Here is a 21,102-nt window from a genome sequence, read left to right on the forward strand (position 1 = left end):
ACACGTAACTTAAAGACAGCATGGTCATACACAGTGAAGACAAAATAACAGACACCTTCGTGAAAAAGGAGCAAAGCAGTTTAGTTTTCTAACAGCTAGCAACTCAGCAGCCATTCAGCTTTAAATATTTAGCAGGAAGCAAAAGACATAGGATAGCAGTAGCAGCAATTCAACCGCAGTTTCTCCAGGAATTGTATAGTCTAGTGTGAATGCTGAATCAACGCTGAATCAGCATTCACACTATCGTTGTCCTAATCCTTATTATTATTCTTATTCTTCTTCTGTACGTTTTTCTGTCAACTTACTACCTCTGCATACTTTCAACTATAGAAACTATTCAACTCTGACAATTCTGCTATTATTTTGATTTTTTTCTACTATTTATCATTTTTAAAATATTCAAGTTTGTCTAAAAGATTTCTTCCATTGGACAGAATTTTCAAATCCTCTAAAACTTAATCCACTTTGAAATTCAACTACTTCAACATACTAACGACTTCATTTAAGCTGTAAACGGTTCACAAGACTTTCAGCTATTGAACTTGTATTAACCTGTGTGATATCTTGTACAGTTTTTGATTTACCACAGTTTAAGTTTTATGTGTTATTTTCTCAGTTTTTGAGTTTATAATGGTGGTCACTGCATGATGTCAAACTCTACACTTAAGCTGTTCTGGTTTTATAAAATTTTTGTACTTCAGCTCTTGTAGCTCCTACATCTTTCACTTCTCACACACAATTTATACAACAGATTATAGGCAAATTTTTGCCCTTTCACAGTGTGACTACTTAAGTATAAGGACTTATGGTTTTTTAATTGTCAGTGTTTGAGCAACAAGAGGAGCCCTCAACTGCTACATAGACTGTTAACTGACCTCTCCCACTCTTGAGCAAAAACACAAATGAGGGCACTTTCAAAACTGTGAAATTCCAGTCATTTTTCACATTATCTACACAAGTGACAGATGCATGTTTTCAGCAAAGTCTCCTGACGCTTGCTGTGAAGCAGTTTCAGCAGTATAAAATATTGTTTTTGTGTAGAGGTTTCTTGTTTGAGTGGTACCTCAGTGGGGCTTTGTATGTTATCACTAGTTCTGCTTAAGAGTAACATTAAGCTGTTTCTACTTCCACAAACACAAACACACACACAAATACATGCACTCACGCACACACAACTGAGAGCTATCTCTTTCCGTTTTAACTAAGAAACTCAAACCTTCAGCTGTTTCAGAATTTTGTTCATCTTTCTGATATTAATACAAAGAATTTCTTCTGTCACAGTTTAAGGCATTTTAATTCTACCTCCAGCTTTGGCATATATCATTTGCCTTTCAGTTGTTTCAGTAACATCTTTCAGCTCTCATCTTCCTCAGCTAATGTACTTCAGCTCCTAGCTCCAGTTTTACGTTTAGTTTTCCTAGTTTTGGCCAGTAATTTGCACATAGTACATTGCACATTCAAAAACCTTATGTATACACGTTCTATTAATTTAGCTCAAAAATATGCAAAACCAACTTCTTTGATCTCATTTTAGGTTCATCTGATTAATAGACCAATACAAAAAACACGGCAGTTCGGTGAGCCATGTTAGAGTTCTATCTGATTCTATAGCTGTGCTGCAGGTCACTGGCCAGAGCCAGGATCCCAAACCAGTTCACAAAAGAAGGGTGCATTAGATGATGGTTCAAGTATTTTAGCAGAATTAGGTGTTTTTTTTACAGCTGGTGTATCTAGGGTGGAATAGGTTACAAGAAACCAATAATTAGAAAGCGGTCAGGAGTTTTTTTCAACTCTGAGCACATAAGAACTTCTTCTCTGACTCATATCCTTGTTTCTCCTCCACATAGCTTTACAAGAACCTGTGGTCAACAGTGATACAGGGCAGCCAGGTGCTGGACCGCCCGTCCTGGTGGAAAGAGTTCTGCTCAGACAAACCTGTGGTTGGATCCCTGCGTCCAAAACTCTAGAACCCAGACATACTCTCTACTACAACCCTGGTTTCTGGACTATCTGAATTTTATGTTTAAAATTAGCATTACTTAAAATATTCCAACAATGCAATAGTTAGGAGTGTACATAAGACATGTCATTTCCATATGTACACTGCTTTTTGCCAAAAAAAACCACAGTGTAACACTGCCACTGTCAGTTTAGGCACAAAATGACGATTATTAAATGCAAAAAATAAGTGCAAAAAATCACATATACAGACTACTCTATCAAGTGTTTATTATGTAGGGAATAATAAATGAGTGATTGAAAGAGGGCCATCAGACATAGAACCCGACAGAATCAAGAAGCTAGTTGCCATGTGCTGATGGGCAAACTGTAAACTGAATATCCTTAGGTTTTGGACTGTTGGTTGGACAAAACAAGACATTTGATGACGTAGGTTAATGTACATCTTTCCCTATTTTCTTACATTTTATCAACCACACAATTTATCAGTTATTCAAAAAAATGATCTGCGGATTAATAGGTAATTCAAATATTAATCAGCTGCACCCCTAGTTGACTTTAGATGCTAAATGGAGTGCTCCTTATTCTTCAGCACTACTGCTAACAAAACATTGTCTTTAACTTCTGAACTACAGATTCCGGCAGGCATGTATTAAGAAAACTGGATACCATGTTTCATGATCACAACCCATTAATTCTGTGGTAAGCAGCTCACCACACACATATCCCCAAAAAGTATTTTCAGCTTCTTCAGGTTTCTGTGTTTTATGGCCTATAAAGCGTTAGAGTCGTTCTCTTCACAGGGTGACTTCCTGTCAGCTGTCTGCACACATGAATGGTACAAAACTAATTGACAGATATAGCCTCTGCAAGACTTTTTTTATTTTTATCTTTATGTGATTATACAAAGAGTATTATCAAAGTGGTTGTGACCCTAGGAAAAATGTATTCATTGTTTTACAGCTGTTCCTTTTGTAATGATTGTGTACGGGAAAGAGGTTACTTGGGCCAATAGTCAACATGTGATCCTACAATTCTGAGTGTAGTCACTATGCCAAAGCCACCTCAAAGCCCAGAGCTGGGCTTAGAAGCTTAGTTACAAGAGCAAGTTTGTTTTGCTCAGCTGTCAATCAAATGTACCGTGGCAAGCCCACTCAGAGGCTTGGAGACTAAATGGGCATTTCTGATATATACTGAAATACATGATTTCCTTCCTTTCAGTGATTTAAAAAATATTTATAGTAAATTTAAAATAATTTGTCATGATTTTTGACTGCAAAAAGGGATTACTTGTGATTTCAGTTGGACTTAATATGTGCTTTTTTTTCACTATGTCACCATAGTTATGTGTAGTGGATATTATGATGTATTGATTTAAAAGTCAAACACTGATTAAAAATGGCTTGATTTCATCTTTAATGTAAAGCTGTTTCACAGGAATTCAGTCACTGACAGTCATGATCATCTGTTCTGTAACATGTAACTGATTATGTGGATTAATAACCTTGTCACTTTTTTGTCCTTAACACAGCAGTAAAACTATTTTACAACAGCAGGAATTCCAGTGCAGTTATGTTTCAGTTACATTTTAAAATCATCTTTATGGCCATACAAAGTATCACTATAAGTGCCCATAAAGGGAAATATTAACCAGGGACTGGGTACAAAAAGCAAAGTAATTTTGAGTGCTGACTTCTGATGCTGAAGTTACACATACACATACATTTGTGGCTGTAAAGGCTGGTCCTAACATTGTTCTTGTAACATTAATGTGTGTCTATGTGTAGCTTCAGTGTTACAGTGTGGTAAGTTTATGTCTGAGTCAGTTTTCTGCTTTAAATCGGTACTCACGTTTAAAGAAAACTTTTCTTTTTTCACACATTCTCAATGTAACCATATTGTTGCTATTTTGTTTGCACAGGTCTATTTCGATATTCACATTTTTTTTCTTAAAATACACATTTTTTTCTACAAATTAAGTTTTTTTTTCACAGGTACAAGTAAACAACCACAAGCTTGCATTCCTGAATATTATTTCTTTTTTATTTTTTTGCCCATATAAGTGAATCTAAGTTTGATTTTTACCTTATTGTATTTCATAGTAGACTAATGTGACGTGATGTTGTTCACATCACATTCAATTACTCTGAAAATTGTATTATACTGAAGATGATGTAGACTTATCAAAACACAGTAAAAATGTATCAAAACTTGGTTGAGCATTCCTATGGAAGCCCAGCATTAATGTTAAATGATGTTTTGACCTGTTACCAGGCCCTGGAGTGGGTATCAGGCTATAAACCACCATAAATCTGCTGGGCCCCATGACAGGCGATACCATTCTGTATCTCTGACCTAAAGTACCTTTTAAGCTTCAATTCAGTTCAATTCAATTTTATTTATATAGCGCCAAATCATAACAGAGGTTATCTCAGGGCACTTTTCATAGTATAGAGCAGGTCTAGACTGTACTCTTTATAGTTATATATACAGAGACCCACCATTCCCCCATGAGCAAGCACTTGGCGACAGCAGCAAGGAAAAACTCCCTTTTAACAAGTAGAAATATTGAACAGAACCCGGCTCATGGTGCAGCTGTCTGCCCCGACCGGCTGGGTTGAGAGATGGGGGGGGGGCATAGCACAGTAAAGGTATAACATAAAGATATATAACAATAATGGGACTAATAATAAAACTAATAATTATAATAATAGGGTGAATAATAATACTAATAAAACTAAATATAATAATAGTAATGATAATCATAATATTTGAAGCAGTGGATGTTGAGCAGGATCATGGGGGAAGTAGGTGGTTTGCAGTCAAAGATCTAGATTCTGCAGCACCAGGGACAGAAATACCTGCAGAAAAGCAACATGAGGAGAGAGTCGAAAAAGCACAAAACTACGGGAGAGAGAAGATGTCAAGTTAGTAACGAGCATTGATGCCATATGAATGCATACAGATGGAGAGGAAAGGGAGGAGAGAGGAACTCTCGTCCCCCGGTAGTGTAGGTCTATAGCAGCATAACTAGGGGATGGTTCAAGCCAAGCCTGAGCCAGCCCTAACTGTAAGCTTTATCTAAAAGGAAGGTTTTAAGCCTACTCTTAAATATGGAGAGGGTGTCTGCCTCCCGGGCCCAAACTGGAAGATAGTTCCACAGTAGAGGAGCCTTATGTACTCCAGTGAATCCCTAAAGACTTGATATACGTTATTTTGTTGGTTTAACCTTTGCCACCACACAGCCTCAGTTTATCTCACGTCAACAGTTTCATTATTTAGTTTTACCAATAATGTAAGTAATACCATACAACTTTAAAGTCATAATCTTCTGTATGATCACCACATAAACACTAGGAAGCTGCCAGATGTCCTTGCATTCAACATTAAAAAGCATTTGTTAGAAAGCTCATTGAGATTACAATTGAGATTACAACCTCAAAGTACAGCCGTAAGTACAGTATATCAAGTCAAATTCGCTTTGCTTCTAGGAAAAAGGATTTGGAGCCATGTTAATGCAGAGAAATGAAAAAATACTTTTAATATCAATCTGTGGTGCCAAGAGGGAAAAAGGAGAACAAAAAGGCTTGGACTAAAAGCTTCTCAGAATTCAGCTATTGCTGCATGAGGAAGAGCGCCAAGCTTGGAATTTGTTACAACTGTGACTAGCTGTTAGTCCAAACCCTTTTTGTCTTCTTTTACCCTCTTTGTACCTGCATTAATGCATGAATTGAGCATATAAAAATATTTTTTCACTCCTCTTTTGAGCCACTCTAGGCTTGGCTTGGCTCTAGAGATACCTCTTGGCTCTAGAGATACCAATGTTGCTCTGTCGTTTGGTCCAACATTTTGGTGGCTTTTCAACTAGCAAAATCATCAGATCAAGACGTCACTTTGTCCAAATCTTGAGTTAATTACCAAATACCTAAAAAAGTAACTGTACCTAAAGCCCCAGCTGTATTTTGTGTTTAGTGTTATTTAGCAAATGTTAGCATTCTGTATGCATTTGTCCAAAGTGATTTACAAATGAAGTGTAACCCAAGCTTAGTGGTGGAAAGTAACTAATGTACTAATTTACAATTCTGGAGTACTCGTACTTGACAAAAGTATTTCCATTTAATGTTACTTAATATATGTACTCCGCTACATTTCAGGGGCAAATATTGTACTTTTTACTCCTATACATTTGTTTGACCGATATAGTTACTAGTTATTTTTCATATTTAGATTTTACATAAAAAACATGATAATTTTTAATAAAATACAGCACACTGGTAAGATTAAACCAATGGCTCCTAACTTTGGTTTGTGACCTCTTACAAAAAACAGCATGTGATTGTCAAGTGAAATAGACATTCAAGATGTCTGAGTTGCTAGCAGGGAGACATTTCCCCTCTGAGCTTCTGACATGGTGTCATTTTTACTGTTTAAGGCCTAATGAGTTCAAATTATCCAAACCCCTTAGATTTCTTAGAAGTATATGTATATAAAGTATGTAAAACTAGCTCCACCTTGAGCAGGTAACCAGAGGTAAATCATACTGCTTATATTTTTACTTAAGCTGGATTTAAAATTTAAAATGCTTTTACTTGTAATTTGGTATTTTTAACATGATGTATTGGTAGTTTTACTTTAATAAAATATCTGAGTAGTTCTTCCAACAATGTCCAAGCCACAGTAGATCATTGTGAATTCAACTACAATGCATGCCTCAACACTCTGTCCCATGTTCCACTCGACTCAGTACCACAAGGTAGTGCTGGCCCAAAATGAACGACGAAATATTTTCTACTGGTATTTTGTAAATTCAATACAGATTGAGTTTACACTGGTAGGTACTGCCTCCAGGAAATAGCCTTATGCTTACCCTGTAAAGTCCAATACTGACCAAAGCTTACTCCTTAAGCTTTTATATATTACCAAACTATCAGCCATATAAATGAAAGCACAGTACAGTGTGACAAAGTTTATCTTGCTTATCCAGTGCGGTAGGTCACTGACACATTTTACCAACACATTTTCCCCTCAGGCTCATCAAAGCTGTGTGCACTCACTGCTGCGACCGTTCTGTACTACAAACCCGTACAAACTTGACTCAACTCAGCTGTTGCTTATACCAGCTATCGTACATAGTCGCTGTCCTCCAGTCTTAATGTAAATGGTGAACCGCAGCCCATGTGCCAAAGAACACCAAAGACACTCCTTGAGAGCTCTCGGCATACAGTGATCGGCCTAGACGAGTTGCATATTACTACACAATTTTACCCCTGATTGTACAAGGCATGGTTCAAAGATAACCAGTTCCCTCATACCACAGTAGAACACTACACTCCCTTAATGCAGGCGTACTTGTGGTTCCTAGAGTCTCCAAACATAGAATGGAAGGCGGAGCCTTCAGTTATCAGTATCCTCTGCTGTGGAACCTTCTTCCAGTTTGGGTCTGGGAGACAGACAACCTCTCCACATTTAAGAGTAGGCTTAAAACCTTCATTTTTGATAAAGCTTATAGTTAGGGCTGGCTCAGGCTTGTCTTGAACCATTCCCTAGTTATGCTGCTATAGGCCTAGACTGCTCGGGGACTTCCCAAGATGCACCAAGCTCCTCTCCCCTCCTCTCCCTCTCCATCTGTACACATTTGTATTCCATTAAAGTTTGTTACTAAATTGGCTTCTTCTCTCTCCCATACTTTTGCGCTTTCTCATCTCTTTTCTCCTGGAGCTTTCTGCAGGTATTTCTACCTCCGGAGCTGAGGCCTACAGCTTCTGGATCTGTGACTACGGACCACCGACTGCCCCCATGATCCTGCTCAACACCCACTACTTCAATCATTATTATTATTATTATATTTAGTCTCATTATTATTATTATTATTATACATCTTTATGTGGAACCGAAAATGTGCAAAGTCTCCCGAGATAACTTTTGCTCTGATTTGGTGCTATACAAATAAAATTGAATTGAATTTAATTGAACTGGTTGAAGGTTCCAGAGGAAAAGTTTCTTAAATTTTAGATCTTCCATTTCCAGTTGTTTTGACACCCTAAGTAAGCTTTCCGGATGTGATTGTCTGCCTTATTTGACATCCATTGAGACCATAATGCCCTGTTCTGATTCTGGGTTGGCGAATTCCATAATCAGGGTCTCACGCAGCAGCTGGGAGCTAGCTTTGACTTCCTCTGGTTGGCGATCCAGAAAGCAGAGGACCTCAAGGCTAGAGGTTACCCCTGATTAAGTACAGTATACTTTATCTTTAGGGGTTGCTTGGTTGCTAGCATCCCGTGAAAGTGTTGATGTTCCATGCCATCTTATCTAATATGAATTAGAATTATTACACACATCCAATTTACCCATTTGTCCACAGAGATGGCTTTACAGAGTAAGGCTTAACACTAACGAAAAATTAATCTCTTCTTGGCCTGCCAAGAAGAATTTCTTAATCAGAAATGATTATTCTTTAGGAAAAAATAACTAACTAAGCAAGGTAGCAAAGAATCTATACGAGTTAGGGACTGAGATGTAAAACAGAAAAACACCAAACTTAAGTGTACACATTTATTGCTACTACTACGAACTAAACAACAAAGTAACAACAACACAAAACAAACTAACAAGACACTTGCCCTTTGATTGCAACGTCTTGCCACCAAATGGTTTCAAATTGTAAAAAACAGTACTGCTTAAGAGATGTCCTGGAATGCATGGTGTGTAGTGGGATCTTGCTGATCAAAAGCCCACATGGATTTGCTGGAAGTGTGGTATGAAGCACAGGGACCTTTTGTGCTGTCTGTCTATTTGGTCCTACATTTTGATTACTTCAGGTCTGGTACCTGTTAAGGTTTTCCCTCCACTGGGTCGGTCTCAGTCTCAGTGAATCTGTATAATATAAAAGTATAATCCATGTTGGCCTGCCGACGAGATTACTGTAAACTTTTTGTTAAACCATCTTTTTGTTTGTTTTTCTCGAACAATTCTCTGTTTGTTTGTTGTCCCTCAAGCACGAACATCCAAGCTGTGTGCCTATCTTGCTCTCTCCCTCCCTCTCTCCCTATTTTTGCTATTTTTTCTCCCGGGCCTTTCTCTTCACTCAGTTTCTCTGTGCAGGACCATCAGCCATCCTGGGACTTCCCTCTCTCGCCTGGCTGTTGGTGCTTCATTCCAGATGTTTTGGATCTGGATCTTCATCCTCCAGGAGGCCCAGCCTCTTTCTTGTGTTCATGATGTCCTTGTCTCTTTCTTCTTCTATGTGTTTGTTTCCTCTCCTAAATCTGTGACTGGTGTCCTTGGGTTTTGCCTATTGTGTATTTTTGTAGTCTGTCCTCAGGTCTTTATGGTGAAGAGGTATGGAAGTTTCTATTGGACAGTATTTTTTGTAACCCACCAGAAGACAATCCAAAAATGTGTACCATGGTCCACAAATATTTCACTATCCACAAACATGTACTTTTTTATTTGTGTTATGTAAAACCATATCCACAAAAATATGGAGTGATTTGCAAATACGCAAAACTTACTCTGTAAACGCGTATTTCACTGTTACATAAAAATGATATAGTTTTTACAAATGTAAACAATTTAGCCACAAAAATACATTTAAACTGATATTTACACATTTGTGGATCCATTTTTATCTTTGAAATGGGTTTTTCACATTTGTTGATTGCTTCCTATTAGTTTGTGAGCCATGTGAAGTTTGTGACTTCCCTCCTATTTGTTTATGGATTTTTTTCCAATTCGTACTGCAGCTGATCTTTAGAAAAACTCTACATATGTGAAGTGCAGTTACTAGCTACACCATCACGTGGCGACCAAATTCCTGTATCCACTCAACAATCCATGTAGTTCAAAACTGACCTTGTGAATGTCAAATTTTATTTGATTTTATACATAGTCAGTGCTTGTGATCTTCCAAACCAGTATTTACACCCCATGTGCATTAAACTGTGATCAAGTGAGCTACCTCTTTTGAAACCACTGTCTAGTCACTATGACCTCTACTACTACTATTATTACTACCGCGGACACTAATACTATCACTAATACTACTACAACTGTGACTACTACAACCACCTAGGAGTCCTTAATAACTACCTAGCAACACCCCTGAAACCACCACCAGTTTTACACTAGTATGATACTCTTTCTACTCAAATTCGGCTATTATGCTATTATTACACTTGTATCACTGCTATTACAGTCCCTCTACACAGAAAAGGAAGAAAAGATAAACTATACTGAACTGTTCTTGAGTTTAACTACAGTGTGGCTTACTGCTTTTATACAAGGATCACTACTATTAAACTACAATTTTGGTATTATGAAAGCACTACTATTACTGCTGTTACATTACCTCCAAACTACTACTACTGGTACTACAGCAAATACTTCAACTGCTTACACTCCTTCAACAGCTGTTGCTAAACCATGAGGGAACCAGCAGAATATATATAAAGATCAGCTGGTAAGACCAAGCTTTCGCAAGACACGGCTCACTTGACTGCAGTGTATTATAGCTCCCAAGTTTGAAATGTAATTAATGTAACATTTCCATTTTTAATACTTTTTTTTTTAACCTTTTCTTTTACACTGGAATCCTGCATTGAAATCTCAGCTACATTATAAATGAGTGTCTTTCACTCAATTTTCTCCTGAGAAATAAATAAAGGATGGTGATGATTGTGTAGCTGTTTGATTACTTAAAAGTAAAGCTACAATAGTACTGGTTACATCACACATGGGTGTGCCAACATCTCATTCCCTGGTAACGTTGTTGTGTAAAAAGTGCACATATTATTGCTCTTAATAACTGAGCAAGCCAAACACAGAACAGGAAATCTTCAAAATGAAGCCTACTTGTAACTACACTTTGTTGTAATAATTACTTTTTTCTTTTTCAGAGAGAAACTCCAACTTCAGTTTTAGAAACATTTTCCCATATGACCACTGTATTTTATACTGTATTTTAATCGAACCTGAGGTCATTGTCTTTATACTCAAATTTGCAGGACACCTACATCGAGGACATTGACTAGAAGGACAGTGGCCATCCACACAAGCCTGATTTTGGAGTTGTTCTGCCAGAGACTGACATCCCCCTGAGCGACCAACAAATGGAAATGGTCAGGGTGGCAATAAATGCCCTCCAACACTCAGAATGTAATGGTGTAGATATGTATTTGAAGGCAGTGGAATTTGTCCTGTCCCTGGTACATGATGGGCCTGATGTGACACCTTAGGGTTACAGTTAAGAAATCTGGGCCAAACTCTGGCCCAAATTGGTCATAAGGTGTTGACAACAATAATAATAATAAAAAAAAAACAGGGAAAAAGTTGTTTTTGTGCTCTTATCATGCACACATCCACCTGCCTGCCACTTCAACCAGAAGTGACTCGTCCTCAACTTTTCAGTGGTAAAAATAAAATACATTTAATGTGTACTTAAAATGGAAAAGAACAGCAAAATATATATATATATATATATATATATATATATATAATATAAAGCAAATTACTTTCTGTATTAAATTTAAATATGAAAAAAGTGTATTAACCTGTGTTTCAGTGTACTGTTTGATGTGTTCTTTAATCATGTTATATTTAAATAATAAGTCCATCTTATAATACATATATACCTGTAAATAATACAAATACATCTTGTAATAAGTACATTAATATCCAGTACATTTATAGTTGTACTTTAATGTATTCATTAAAAGTATATTAATTTTTGGTGTGAAAACTAACTGTGTGTAAACAGTTGTGGTAAAACCATAGACTTTATATAAGGTTAAAACATATCATAACATTGTGTTTTAAAATTGGTTCTGAAAATCTAAGGTTATGTTACCTAACTTATTTGAGTGTTAGCAGTGACAATGGGTTGTCAATGTTGTTAAGTTACGCTTAAAAAACGATAAAGTTATTACATTTAACTGTGGGAGTCTTGACATGCTGTTCGTGCAAGAGCCAGCTGATCAGCTCATTTAACTAAGTAAACATTACACTACATAACACTATTGATTAACAGGTATTCTCTGGTATTCTCTCAGTTAAATGAATGAAGTACAGCTGAACGCATGGTTCAATGTTATCAGTGTGTTTTAATAAAACGGTCTTTGGTTAAGTGTTTGTATGCTCTTTTGGCAAGTCCTGTTCATTTCACTGTTGATGACGGTCGTCTCTATAGCATTTATTTCTAACTATTACATTGATTTTTCTATCCAGCATTCAGTCTGGATCACTGGGGACAGCTAGGTCTAGTGTGGGGCCCAGAGAGCTACGGACACCATGGGGAACAACCTTGTTGATAATATCTCCATCCATTGGTTTGGCTAGAGTGGTCTCTAGCCTTCTCCTCTTCTTCACCCAGTACCAGTGGAAGAGCAGTAACCAATGTCCTCCTAATCCACTGCAGTAGGAATGACCTGGGGGACGTCTCAAGTATCAACTTCATTTCAGCAATGGAGAAGGACCTGTCCCACCTCCGCCTGCAGTATCCAGGTATGAAGATCCTCTTCTCTGGTATCACCAAGAGATGCATGTGGAAGGCTGGTATCAGTCTGGGGAAGACTGACAAGGCTTGCAGGTTTGTGAACAGTGTTATGGCTACATACCGTATATTCATTGTTTAAGTGGCAACTTTGTACATCACCCACATATAAGGTTTGACACTCCTGGGATATTGTGGCCATAACAATGTGCAGTCTTATCAGCTATACTCTCCCTCATTTCCTTTACCCTCCCCTTTTCCCTTCCCAATCTTATTCCCTTAACACCCCAGTCTTACCTGTGTCTGTGACACTCTCTGCCCCCATGTTGGATGTAGCTGTAACAAACTAAATAGTTTTAAACTTTTCAGTTCATAGTTCATATTGTTCATTGTTCTCAATTATTCAAGTTAATTTTTATCAGAGTGCTTTTCCAACAGCATTACTTTTTAGAGAGGGGTTGTTACTGCCGCAAATTTACAAACAAATACTCTATCAGGTTGCCTTTTTTCCCTTTTATACTGACCCATTTAAACCCAGAAATTGTTAACATGAATAGACTTCAGAACAGCATTTTCCTCGAAGCTGTGAGCCTGCTACATACCATATAAACTCACACATACTCACACTTTCTCACACAAGGACTCATGATGAATAATGGCTCCTGGGCTTTTGGACCTTACCTCCATTACTTATTGACTATTGACTGGCGCAATAGCTTTTTTCTAACCTACAGAATGTTGCAATGTGCTCACTTTAATTGTAAAGGCAGCTTTTATTCCTTTACACAGGCTTTGGCCCAAGCACCAAGCGGTGCAAGGACCCTACTGGAACCATTATGTTTATTATTAGGGCCCAAGCACTGGGTGGTGCGAAGGCCCTATTGTGATACTAAGTATTATTATTATTATTATTATTATTATTATTATTATTTGCCATCTTTAAACGCAAAAACAAGGTGCTTTGGGTGCTTGAAAATGCTTGGAACAAATGTCAGACTTGGTGAAAATAGATATCTGATATGGGTCTTGGGCATGGGTGTGGCAGGTTGTACACAATAGCGCCCCCTATAGATTTCAAAACAAAGCACCCACGCTTTGCTTTCCCGCCAATGTATCAAATTTGGTAGGTAAGTGTATCATGGCAAGACCTAAAAAAGCCACTTGGAGCCATAATCCAAGACCTACAGGATGGCAAAGCGTCAAATTTTCAGTGGTTTGTAACTGAACTGTACATGGTCCAATCTGCCCCAAACTTTGCGTTTGATAAGAGCCCTGGCCTGAAGAAATCTACATACCAATATTGAGTTACAGTGCATAGCTCCACCTACTGGCAAAAGGAAATTACATATTTTAAACTGTGATGTACTCCTCCTAGCGGGTTGACCAGATCAACGTCAAACATGGTCAAAAAATCCTTAAGACCTTAATTATTCTTTATTGTGAAAATTGCGACTTTTCATCGAACGGCATTACCGTAGTGACATGGGGAATTTCATTGTTTCGCCATGAAACACAAAGTTGTTATTGAGGGGCTAGGTATGCTTGAAAACTCACAAAACCTGGCATACACGTCAGAAGTAGCGTATACTGATATCTGATAAAATTTCAAGGAAGTAGCAATCAAAGTACGTTTAACCTACATGTACAAAATTTGGTAGAACCATGTACAGCCAACAGGAAGTCAGCCATTTTTTAAATTACATTCCGGCATTTACTGTGCAACTTTTGCGCAGTTTGTGTTGTACTTAAGAACCTCCTCCTAGAAAGTTAATCATTTGACTTCAAATTCTAAGTTGTGACGGTTTTGAGTTTTCGATAAATGGTATGTCCATGGCGACATAGTGAATTTCTATGCTTGGCCATGAACGAGAAGTTGTTGTAACTCAAATATACATTTTTCGATCTGCCCCAAACTGGCAAAAGGAAATTACATGTTTTATAGTTTGATGTAATCTTCCTAGCGGATTGACAAGATGTACCTCAAATGTGGTCAGAAAATCCTTAAGACCTTAATGATTCTCATTGTGAAAATTGTGAGGTTTTATTGAATGGCGTTTCCCCATTGGTGTGGCGAATTTCAATGTTTTGACATGAAACAAACTGTAACTCAAATCTGTATCATCAGATGTTTCCCAAATTTCACGTTCGAAAAGAGTCCCAGCCTTAAGACATGTACAGGCCAATATTGAATCACAGTAAAAGCAGTACCTACTGGCAACAGAATGTAAGCTTTGTGTGACGATAATCTTTTTATTTATATAAAACTTTCATGATCTTGTTTACATTTCATATACAACAACATAATACATGATTTGTGCATTTTCTTGAGCGCCACATTATGAACACAGGAATCAGTACAAAATGTGCACTACGTAATGTCCGCCCGCCATCCACTCCACGCAGGAAATCAAATCTTAATGCAATCTCCAATGGTCGTGAAAGTGCACATCTGCATCAACTGGCATCCTGCCAGCACCCTCGATGTGCACAACAGTGCGAGGGCCTGATCCACGCTGCTTGCAGCTGTAATTATTATTAGTATTCGTCTTCAAAATTAATTCTATTTTTGAGGGGTTAAAGCAGCTCGAAAACTGACAAAACTTTGCTTATGTATCACACGTGGTGAAAATGTACATTTTTTATGGGTCTTGCACATGGGTGTGTTATAATGGCTTGATAGTGCCACCTGCTAAATTTCAACAGAGTAGCCCTTACAGTAATTTTCACCTACATGTACGAAATTCAAAAAAAAAAATGGTGAAGATTGTGATTTTTCATTGAACATTGTTTCACTGGCAGTGCGATGAATTTCGAATTTTTTGCCATGAAACAGGAAGTTGTTGTTGACGGGCTAGGGATGTTCGAAAACTCACATAACCTGGCACACAAGTCAGAAGTGGCAGAAATTTTTATTTCATATTGATTTCATCAAAGGGTGTGTTAAAAGGGCTTGATAGTGGCCCCTACGTAGCTACTGTGGTACATTTAACCTAGATATGAGACATTTTTTAGGAACATGTATCATCCCAAGCCAACACCGCAGATATGCACGATGATGCCAGTGCCTAATCATCACTGCTTGCAGCTTTAATTTTTAACTTGGGGTTTCTCATGTCTACGATTTCTACAGAAATATATACTTGTTACAAAAAATATGTTGCACTGGATATTCAACTACCTCTTTCTATTATGCAAACTTGTCTTGTGACAGTTAAGTTCACTGTACCTTGATCAACAGCCTTATCTTTATTTGTATCTATTATCTTATCTTTTTTTTTAAGCAGTAAGTAGTTTTTTAATTCATCCATTTATTTCAATATTTTATAGACCTTTCTGGTGTTGTTGCTGGATTATAAAATTGTTTAAATTAATTCAGTTTTTAATGTGCAATAAAGGTATTTATGAAGATATTGTCCTATGTTTGTTAATGTTTTTTATGGTGTATATCTGGTATTAATTTTAACAATAGCAACATGCACAGTTTTGCAGTCAGAAGAATACATTGATGGAGGTTATGCCAGAATTTGTAATTAATTATGAGGCTATTTCTATGTTAGCTTTAACAAACAACCTGGATCATAGAATGTTTACTAAATGCTGCTGTCTTTGAACATTGAAAACAAAGGATTAAAAGATATATTAGAGTTTATGCTTTCCTTATGTGTCTTATGTACTTATCAATTTTAATGACACTGAAAACACCAAATTGTCCTATTAGATTCATTACAAGGCATGTGATAAATTTGTAAAAACCAAGAAAGAGTGTTCTCTAGTTAATGGAAAATGCACTCAGTGCCGTTAAATCATGATGGGTATATTTAAAATTCAATATAACAGAAAACTATGATCGCAAATTGTAAAGGCTTAAACACATTTTTTTTCAATTACAATAACTGTATTTATGAGTAAAACTAATCAGCTGTACTAAACTGACATTTTGGAAGTCCAAAACGATACAAGTACATGCAATATCAATTGCAACTGGATAACTTAACTGCTTTGAAATCTAACTATCCAATCATCAGTACACACTAAAGCGTTTGTATGTCTGATACTGTCACATACTTCTAAAGTGGTAACAGCCTTACACATCTATTGCAGGAGCCACATTTTGCTCCTGGGTGCACACCTGGTTGCGTTTCCTGTTTGGGATTTCCATGTATTTTAAGAAAGGGCTGTAGACATTTCACATTTAGATGAGGGTTTTTTTTTCTCCAGTTTATCTGTGCAGCACTTTAAATGTTATATTTAACTGTAGCGTCAGTCAGGGTGTTTCATCTTCTAGTCTACATTGCAGTAAATAATTCTTACAACCTATGAAATTGTTTCAAGCTCTTGATCAAACTTAAGAATCAATCTCTTATGATTTGTGTATGTATATGATGTATCTCATTCGCTTATTTAGCATCATTTCCTGTTGTCTCATCTATTCCTCGCGTTCCTCAGCTCATCTGCTAACGCTAGCTAATTAACTCGGTTAGCGATGTGCATCCGTAATTCAGATGAACTGTGATATTACTTGGGATGCTAATTGTCTACCCTTCCCTATCAAAACACCTAGGAAAAATGCAACAACTTTTGAGGTGCATTGTGAAAATTATACTTAACTCAAAATTGCATATAAAGTGCATTAAAATTGGACACCATTAAGAAAATAAACATGTACTTACAGAAAAAAACAGATACCAGAATCCTTGGAGGGCCTGTTAGCACAACTAACTGAGGAACACGCTTTAATTATTGTGGTGAACTACGGTGAACCCAAAACTTATTACAAGCGAACTAAGCATCAGTCTGTGGAAATTGCCTACTTCACAGACAAATAAAGAGAAATAAAAGTAATTACAACACAGCTGAATCCAAACAATGTACGTGACTCAAGTTCACCGGGGAATGACCCTCCTGGCCCCCTACAAATGGGTTGACTGACAATTATTCCAGACTGGCTCCAAACCAGGCACGCCAGCAAACATACCTATCTTTGAGGCCAAATATCTAATTAATTATGGAAATATTTTCAAATGTACCACCAGAACACTGATCAGGAGTGAATTTAGCTGATGACACCATAATGACAAAAATGTATTTAATTAAATGGGAGCTTATGGGAGCCAGAGATTTTTTAGAACCAGCACCCAGCTGCCCTCAGTGGTAGCCACTTTCCACGTTGGCTTCACTTTTCAGACCTGGAGTCTACGGCCATTGTTATATACAGTCTAAGAATATGAATTTATTGTGATACACAATTAAGTATACTGTTTGAATAAACTTAAAGTGGATTTTAATCAAATAATATTTACAGTATCTCTGCTTATAAAAAGTAATACAATATGCAGTACACTGGTATTTGAGTTGCAATTTAATGTATTCATTACGAGTGTACTATATGTTAATAACAAAGAGTGAACAAAAAGCGAACACATCATTTCACATTAAAGTACAAGTTAATTGAAATGCAGTATTCCAAGTGGGTTTCAAAAAATATGTAACTACTATACTTTTCATATACTTTTACAAATATTTCTTTAACAACTCTGACAGGAAGCTGTATGATATATTAAACATAAATAGATGTATACTGTACAACTTAAGTAGTAATTAATTATAATTTGGATTATACTTTGTTTATACAGGACTGTATACTACAAACAAAATTCTCAAATGTAGGCTCATACTTATTTAAATATAACTGTAAAACAAGTATATTGTGATAAACTATTCAAAAGTAAAAACTATACACTTTTACAGAAAAGAGTCCAGCTAGCTGGAAGCAGCAGAATGCAGTGTTGGTGGTTTGGAATCCAGTGATGGTAACAGCTGGGACATGATTGATGAGGCCAAGATGAAGCATTTTTGAGAAGACGGGGAGAAAGAAATGGATGAAAATGTCAGTGATATCTCGGAGAAAATCCACAAGTCACATCATTCCCATAATCATTTAGCAGAAACAATCCAGTGACATCATGGCTTACAAAGCATTTAACCTTTCAATTACTGTCAATAGGATAATGATAATTTTGCTTTGATCAGGCCAACTTTCCTACTTCTGAAATCATCACTAGGAGCCAGAACATTTACTGATCACCTGACAGTGGTAAATTTGGGCTATTGAATCGCTTGATAATTCCAGTTGTAGTGTGAATTACAAATTACTGTGAAATTCATACATACATTTCCTATCTCATATCCAAGCTTTATGCTTTATTTTCTAGCCTTTCACAGCGCTACAACCATGCCAAAACAGAGCAGGTAACACACATCCCAATGTGAGGTAGCTTGTATACTGCTACCACAGCTAACATAGAGTTAGCAAACTATAGGTAAAACCAGTAAGTAAGCAAGCACAGGACACTCACCAGGGATGACAATGATGAACCAAATCCTGAATTACGACTGTGGGGTTAAATAAAGATGCTCCACCTTTTGTCTTTCACCTCCTGGTTGAAGCCAAACCGCTGTCCTTGCCCTTCTTGTCTCATGTTATATGGTTGGACGCTAGGTAGAGTCTTGTTTTAGCCTCCTTCCAGAACAGAGTTCTGTCTGCTCATGTAAGGCACTGCTGCCACCTGCTGGTGTAGCTAGTAACTGCACCTCACATTGTGGATTTTTTCCTACTGATCAGCTGTGGTACAAATTGGACAAAAATCCGCAAACAAATATGACGGAAGTCAAAGATGGCCCACAAACTGATATGAAGCGATCCACAAATGTGCAAAAATCCATTTCATGTGTACAATCGGACCACAAATGCATAAACATCACTTTACATGTATTTATATGGTGAAACTTCATATTTGTTAAACCAAAATAATTTTTTAGGTGAAATTTAAATTACACATATTTAACATACATTTTAAAAAATATGGATAGTGAGATATTTGTGCATCATGGTATACATCTGTGGATTATCTTCCATAGACACCTCACATTTGTGGATTCCTTATACAGATCCACTGTGGTACAAATTTGACAAAAATCTGACAAAAATCTGAAAACAAATAGGATGTAAGTCACAAATTTCACATTACCCACAAATTGACAGGGAACAATCCACAATCCACAATTCACGTGTACAAATGGATCCACAAATGTGTAAATGTTTACAGAGTAAGTTATGTGTTACGCTATTTTGTGGAAAGGATTTTACACAACACAAATTTAAAAATACATATTTGTGGAAAGTTAAATATTTTTAGGTCACAGTACACATTTGTGGATGGTCTTTTGTGGGTTACAAATAATTAAATCCAATAAAAATGTCCATAGAGAGATCAGGTCCTATCTGTTATGATGCAAAACATCAGACACTACCTTCCAGCCCTACAGAAATACACAAAGTGGCAGAAAGAGACTAATCCCTGTAAAATTGGTTGCCGCCAATAAGCCATCCATGCATGTGTTTGTTCAGAAAAACATGTAAGTAGAATTGTGTGCTATATATGTGTCTGTGCCTTGAATTCACACTGATGTCATGAATATTAGTGCATTATAATGGCAGGCGTCTTAGGCAAATGTGTATGTTGTCTTGGAATACCAGTGTATTGTTAGTTAGCAATTTGCCTCCTAGATTAAGTAGTGCTAACAAATGCTAATAGCATTTTTAGCACTAACACTGTTTAACGATCATTGCTAGTACTATTGTTGTGCTTTGGTGCTAATGTTTTGTTTGTTCTTGTTTAATCGTAGAACCGCACAAATGTCAGCAAAGACAACATCCCAACATCTGTGAATTCTTGCTGATGCACCACAGTGATTACATACTCCCATCCAGCTACAGTTACAGTCCATGCTATCAACCCTTCACTACATGGAAGTTGCGTAACATCCTCCCGGATCATATTCTTCATATACTCTGTCTTCCTATCTATAATTTTGTCATCCTTATTTTCCATACTTTAAATCTACTAGTTTGTGCTAATCTATATATATTTTTTATATACATTGAATCATAAAGTCAGATACAGGTTATAACTCAGTTTTGACAATTTTACTGCATTGTCCCTTTGCAGGACAGTATGGTAATATGGTGATGGTACCTTAATACATAACATTACCCAGTTTGTCCATTCAGTGGCAGCTGATAATAACAGCTGATAGTAACTAATAACTTTATTGTTCCATGAGGCACACCAACTTAAGTATTTGACTGACGTGAAATAGAATGGCAGTTCAGTCAGATTATCAGTATAGGATGTGTTTTTTATACATTGTTTAAAATATAGCTTTGTTTGAAATTAGTTTCATGTACACTCAGTAGACGCTTTACTAGGTATGCCTGTAAAATCTAATGCATCCAAAACAAATGCTCAGCCATAAATTCCTTCCTTTGTACCTTCACAAAGATATTAATGATCGGTTTGTTGACACTGTCAGAGAGTTTGCTAATTTAACCATATGTTTATTATTGAGGTCGTAGTTTGCAGTGCTGTTGAGCTGGATTGTGTTATATTGTGGGGTGTGTTTAAAGTTTTATCCCAACATTTACAAGCATAAGAATATGAGAAACACTTTAAAATGTATTGCAGTCCAGTACAACAACACCACTAACTACAGCCTCAGTTATAAGCATATAGTAGTAATTTCAGAATTTTCACCTCATCATTAAGAATTTTCATCTCATCATTACAGTCTTCCTAAATGTACAGTTTCTACATAAC

At 36.8% G+C, this 21,102-nt stretch overlaps 1 protein-coding gene and 1 long non-coding RNA gene across 2 annotated transcripts in view; one reads left to right on the forward strand and one right to left on the reverse strand.

The window, feature by feature from the left end:
* acox3 (acyl-CoA oxidase 3, pristanoyl) overlaps positions 1–4,103 on the forward strand; it is a 67,327-nt gene extending 63,224 nt beyond the window's left edge. Inside the window, exon 19 of the mRNA XM_040141060.1 lies at positions 1,848–4,103. Within this exon, the coding sequence (XP_039996994.1) occupies positions 1,848–1,967 (120 nt within the window). The 3' untranslated portion in view covers positions 1,968–4,103. The remainder of the gene's footprint in view (positions 1–1,847) is intronic.
* Positions 4,104–17,709: 13,606 nt separating this feature from the next.
* Positions 17,710–19,009, reverse strand: LOC120797592. Its single transcript, XR_005708544.1, has 2 exons — positions 18,802–19,009; positions 17,710–18,262 (listed from the first exon to the last, which is right to left on the reverse strand). It is a non-coding gene; the product is annotated as an uncharacterized LOC120797592 (long non-coding RNA).
* Positions 19,010–21,102: the final 2,093 nt, after the last annotated feature.

Source organism: Xiphias gladius, chromosome 12 (assembly GCF_016859285.1).
Source record: "Xiphias gladius isolate SHS-SW01 ecotype Sanya breed wild chromosome 12, ASM1685928v1, whole genome shotgun sequence".
NCBI lineage: Eukaryota > Metazoa > Chordata > Actinopteri > Istiophoriformes > Xiphiidae > Xiphias > Xiphias gladius.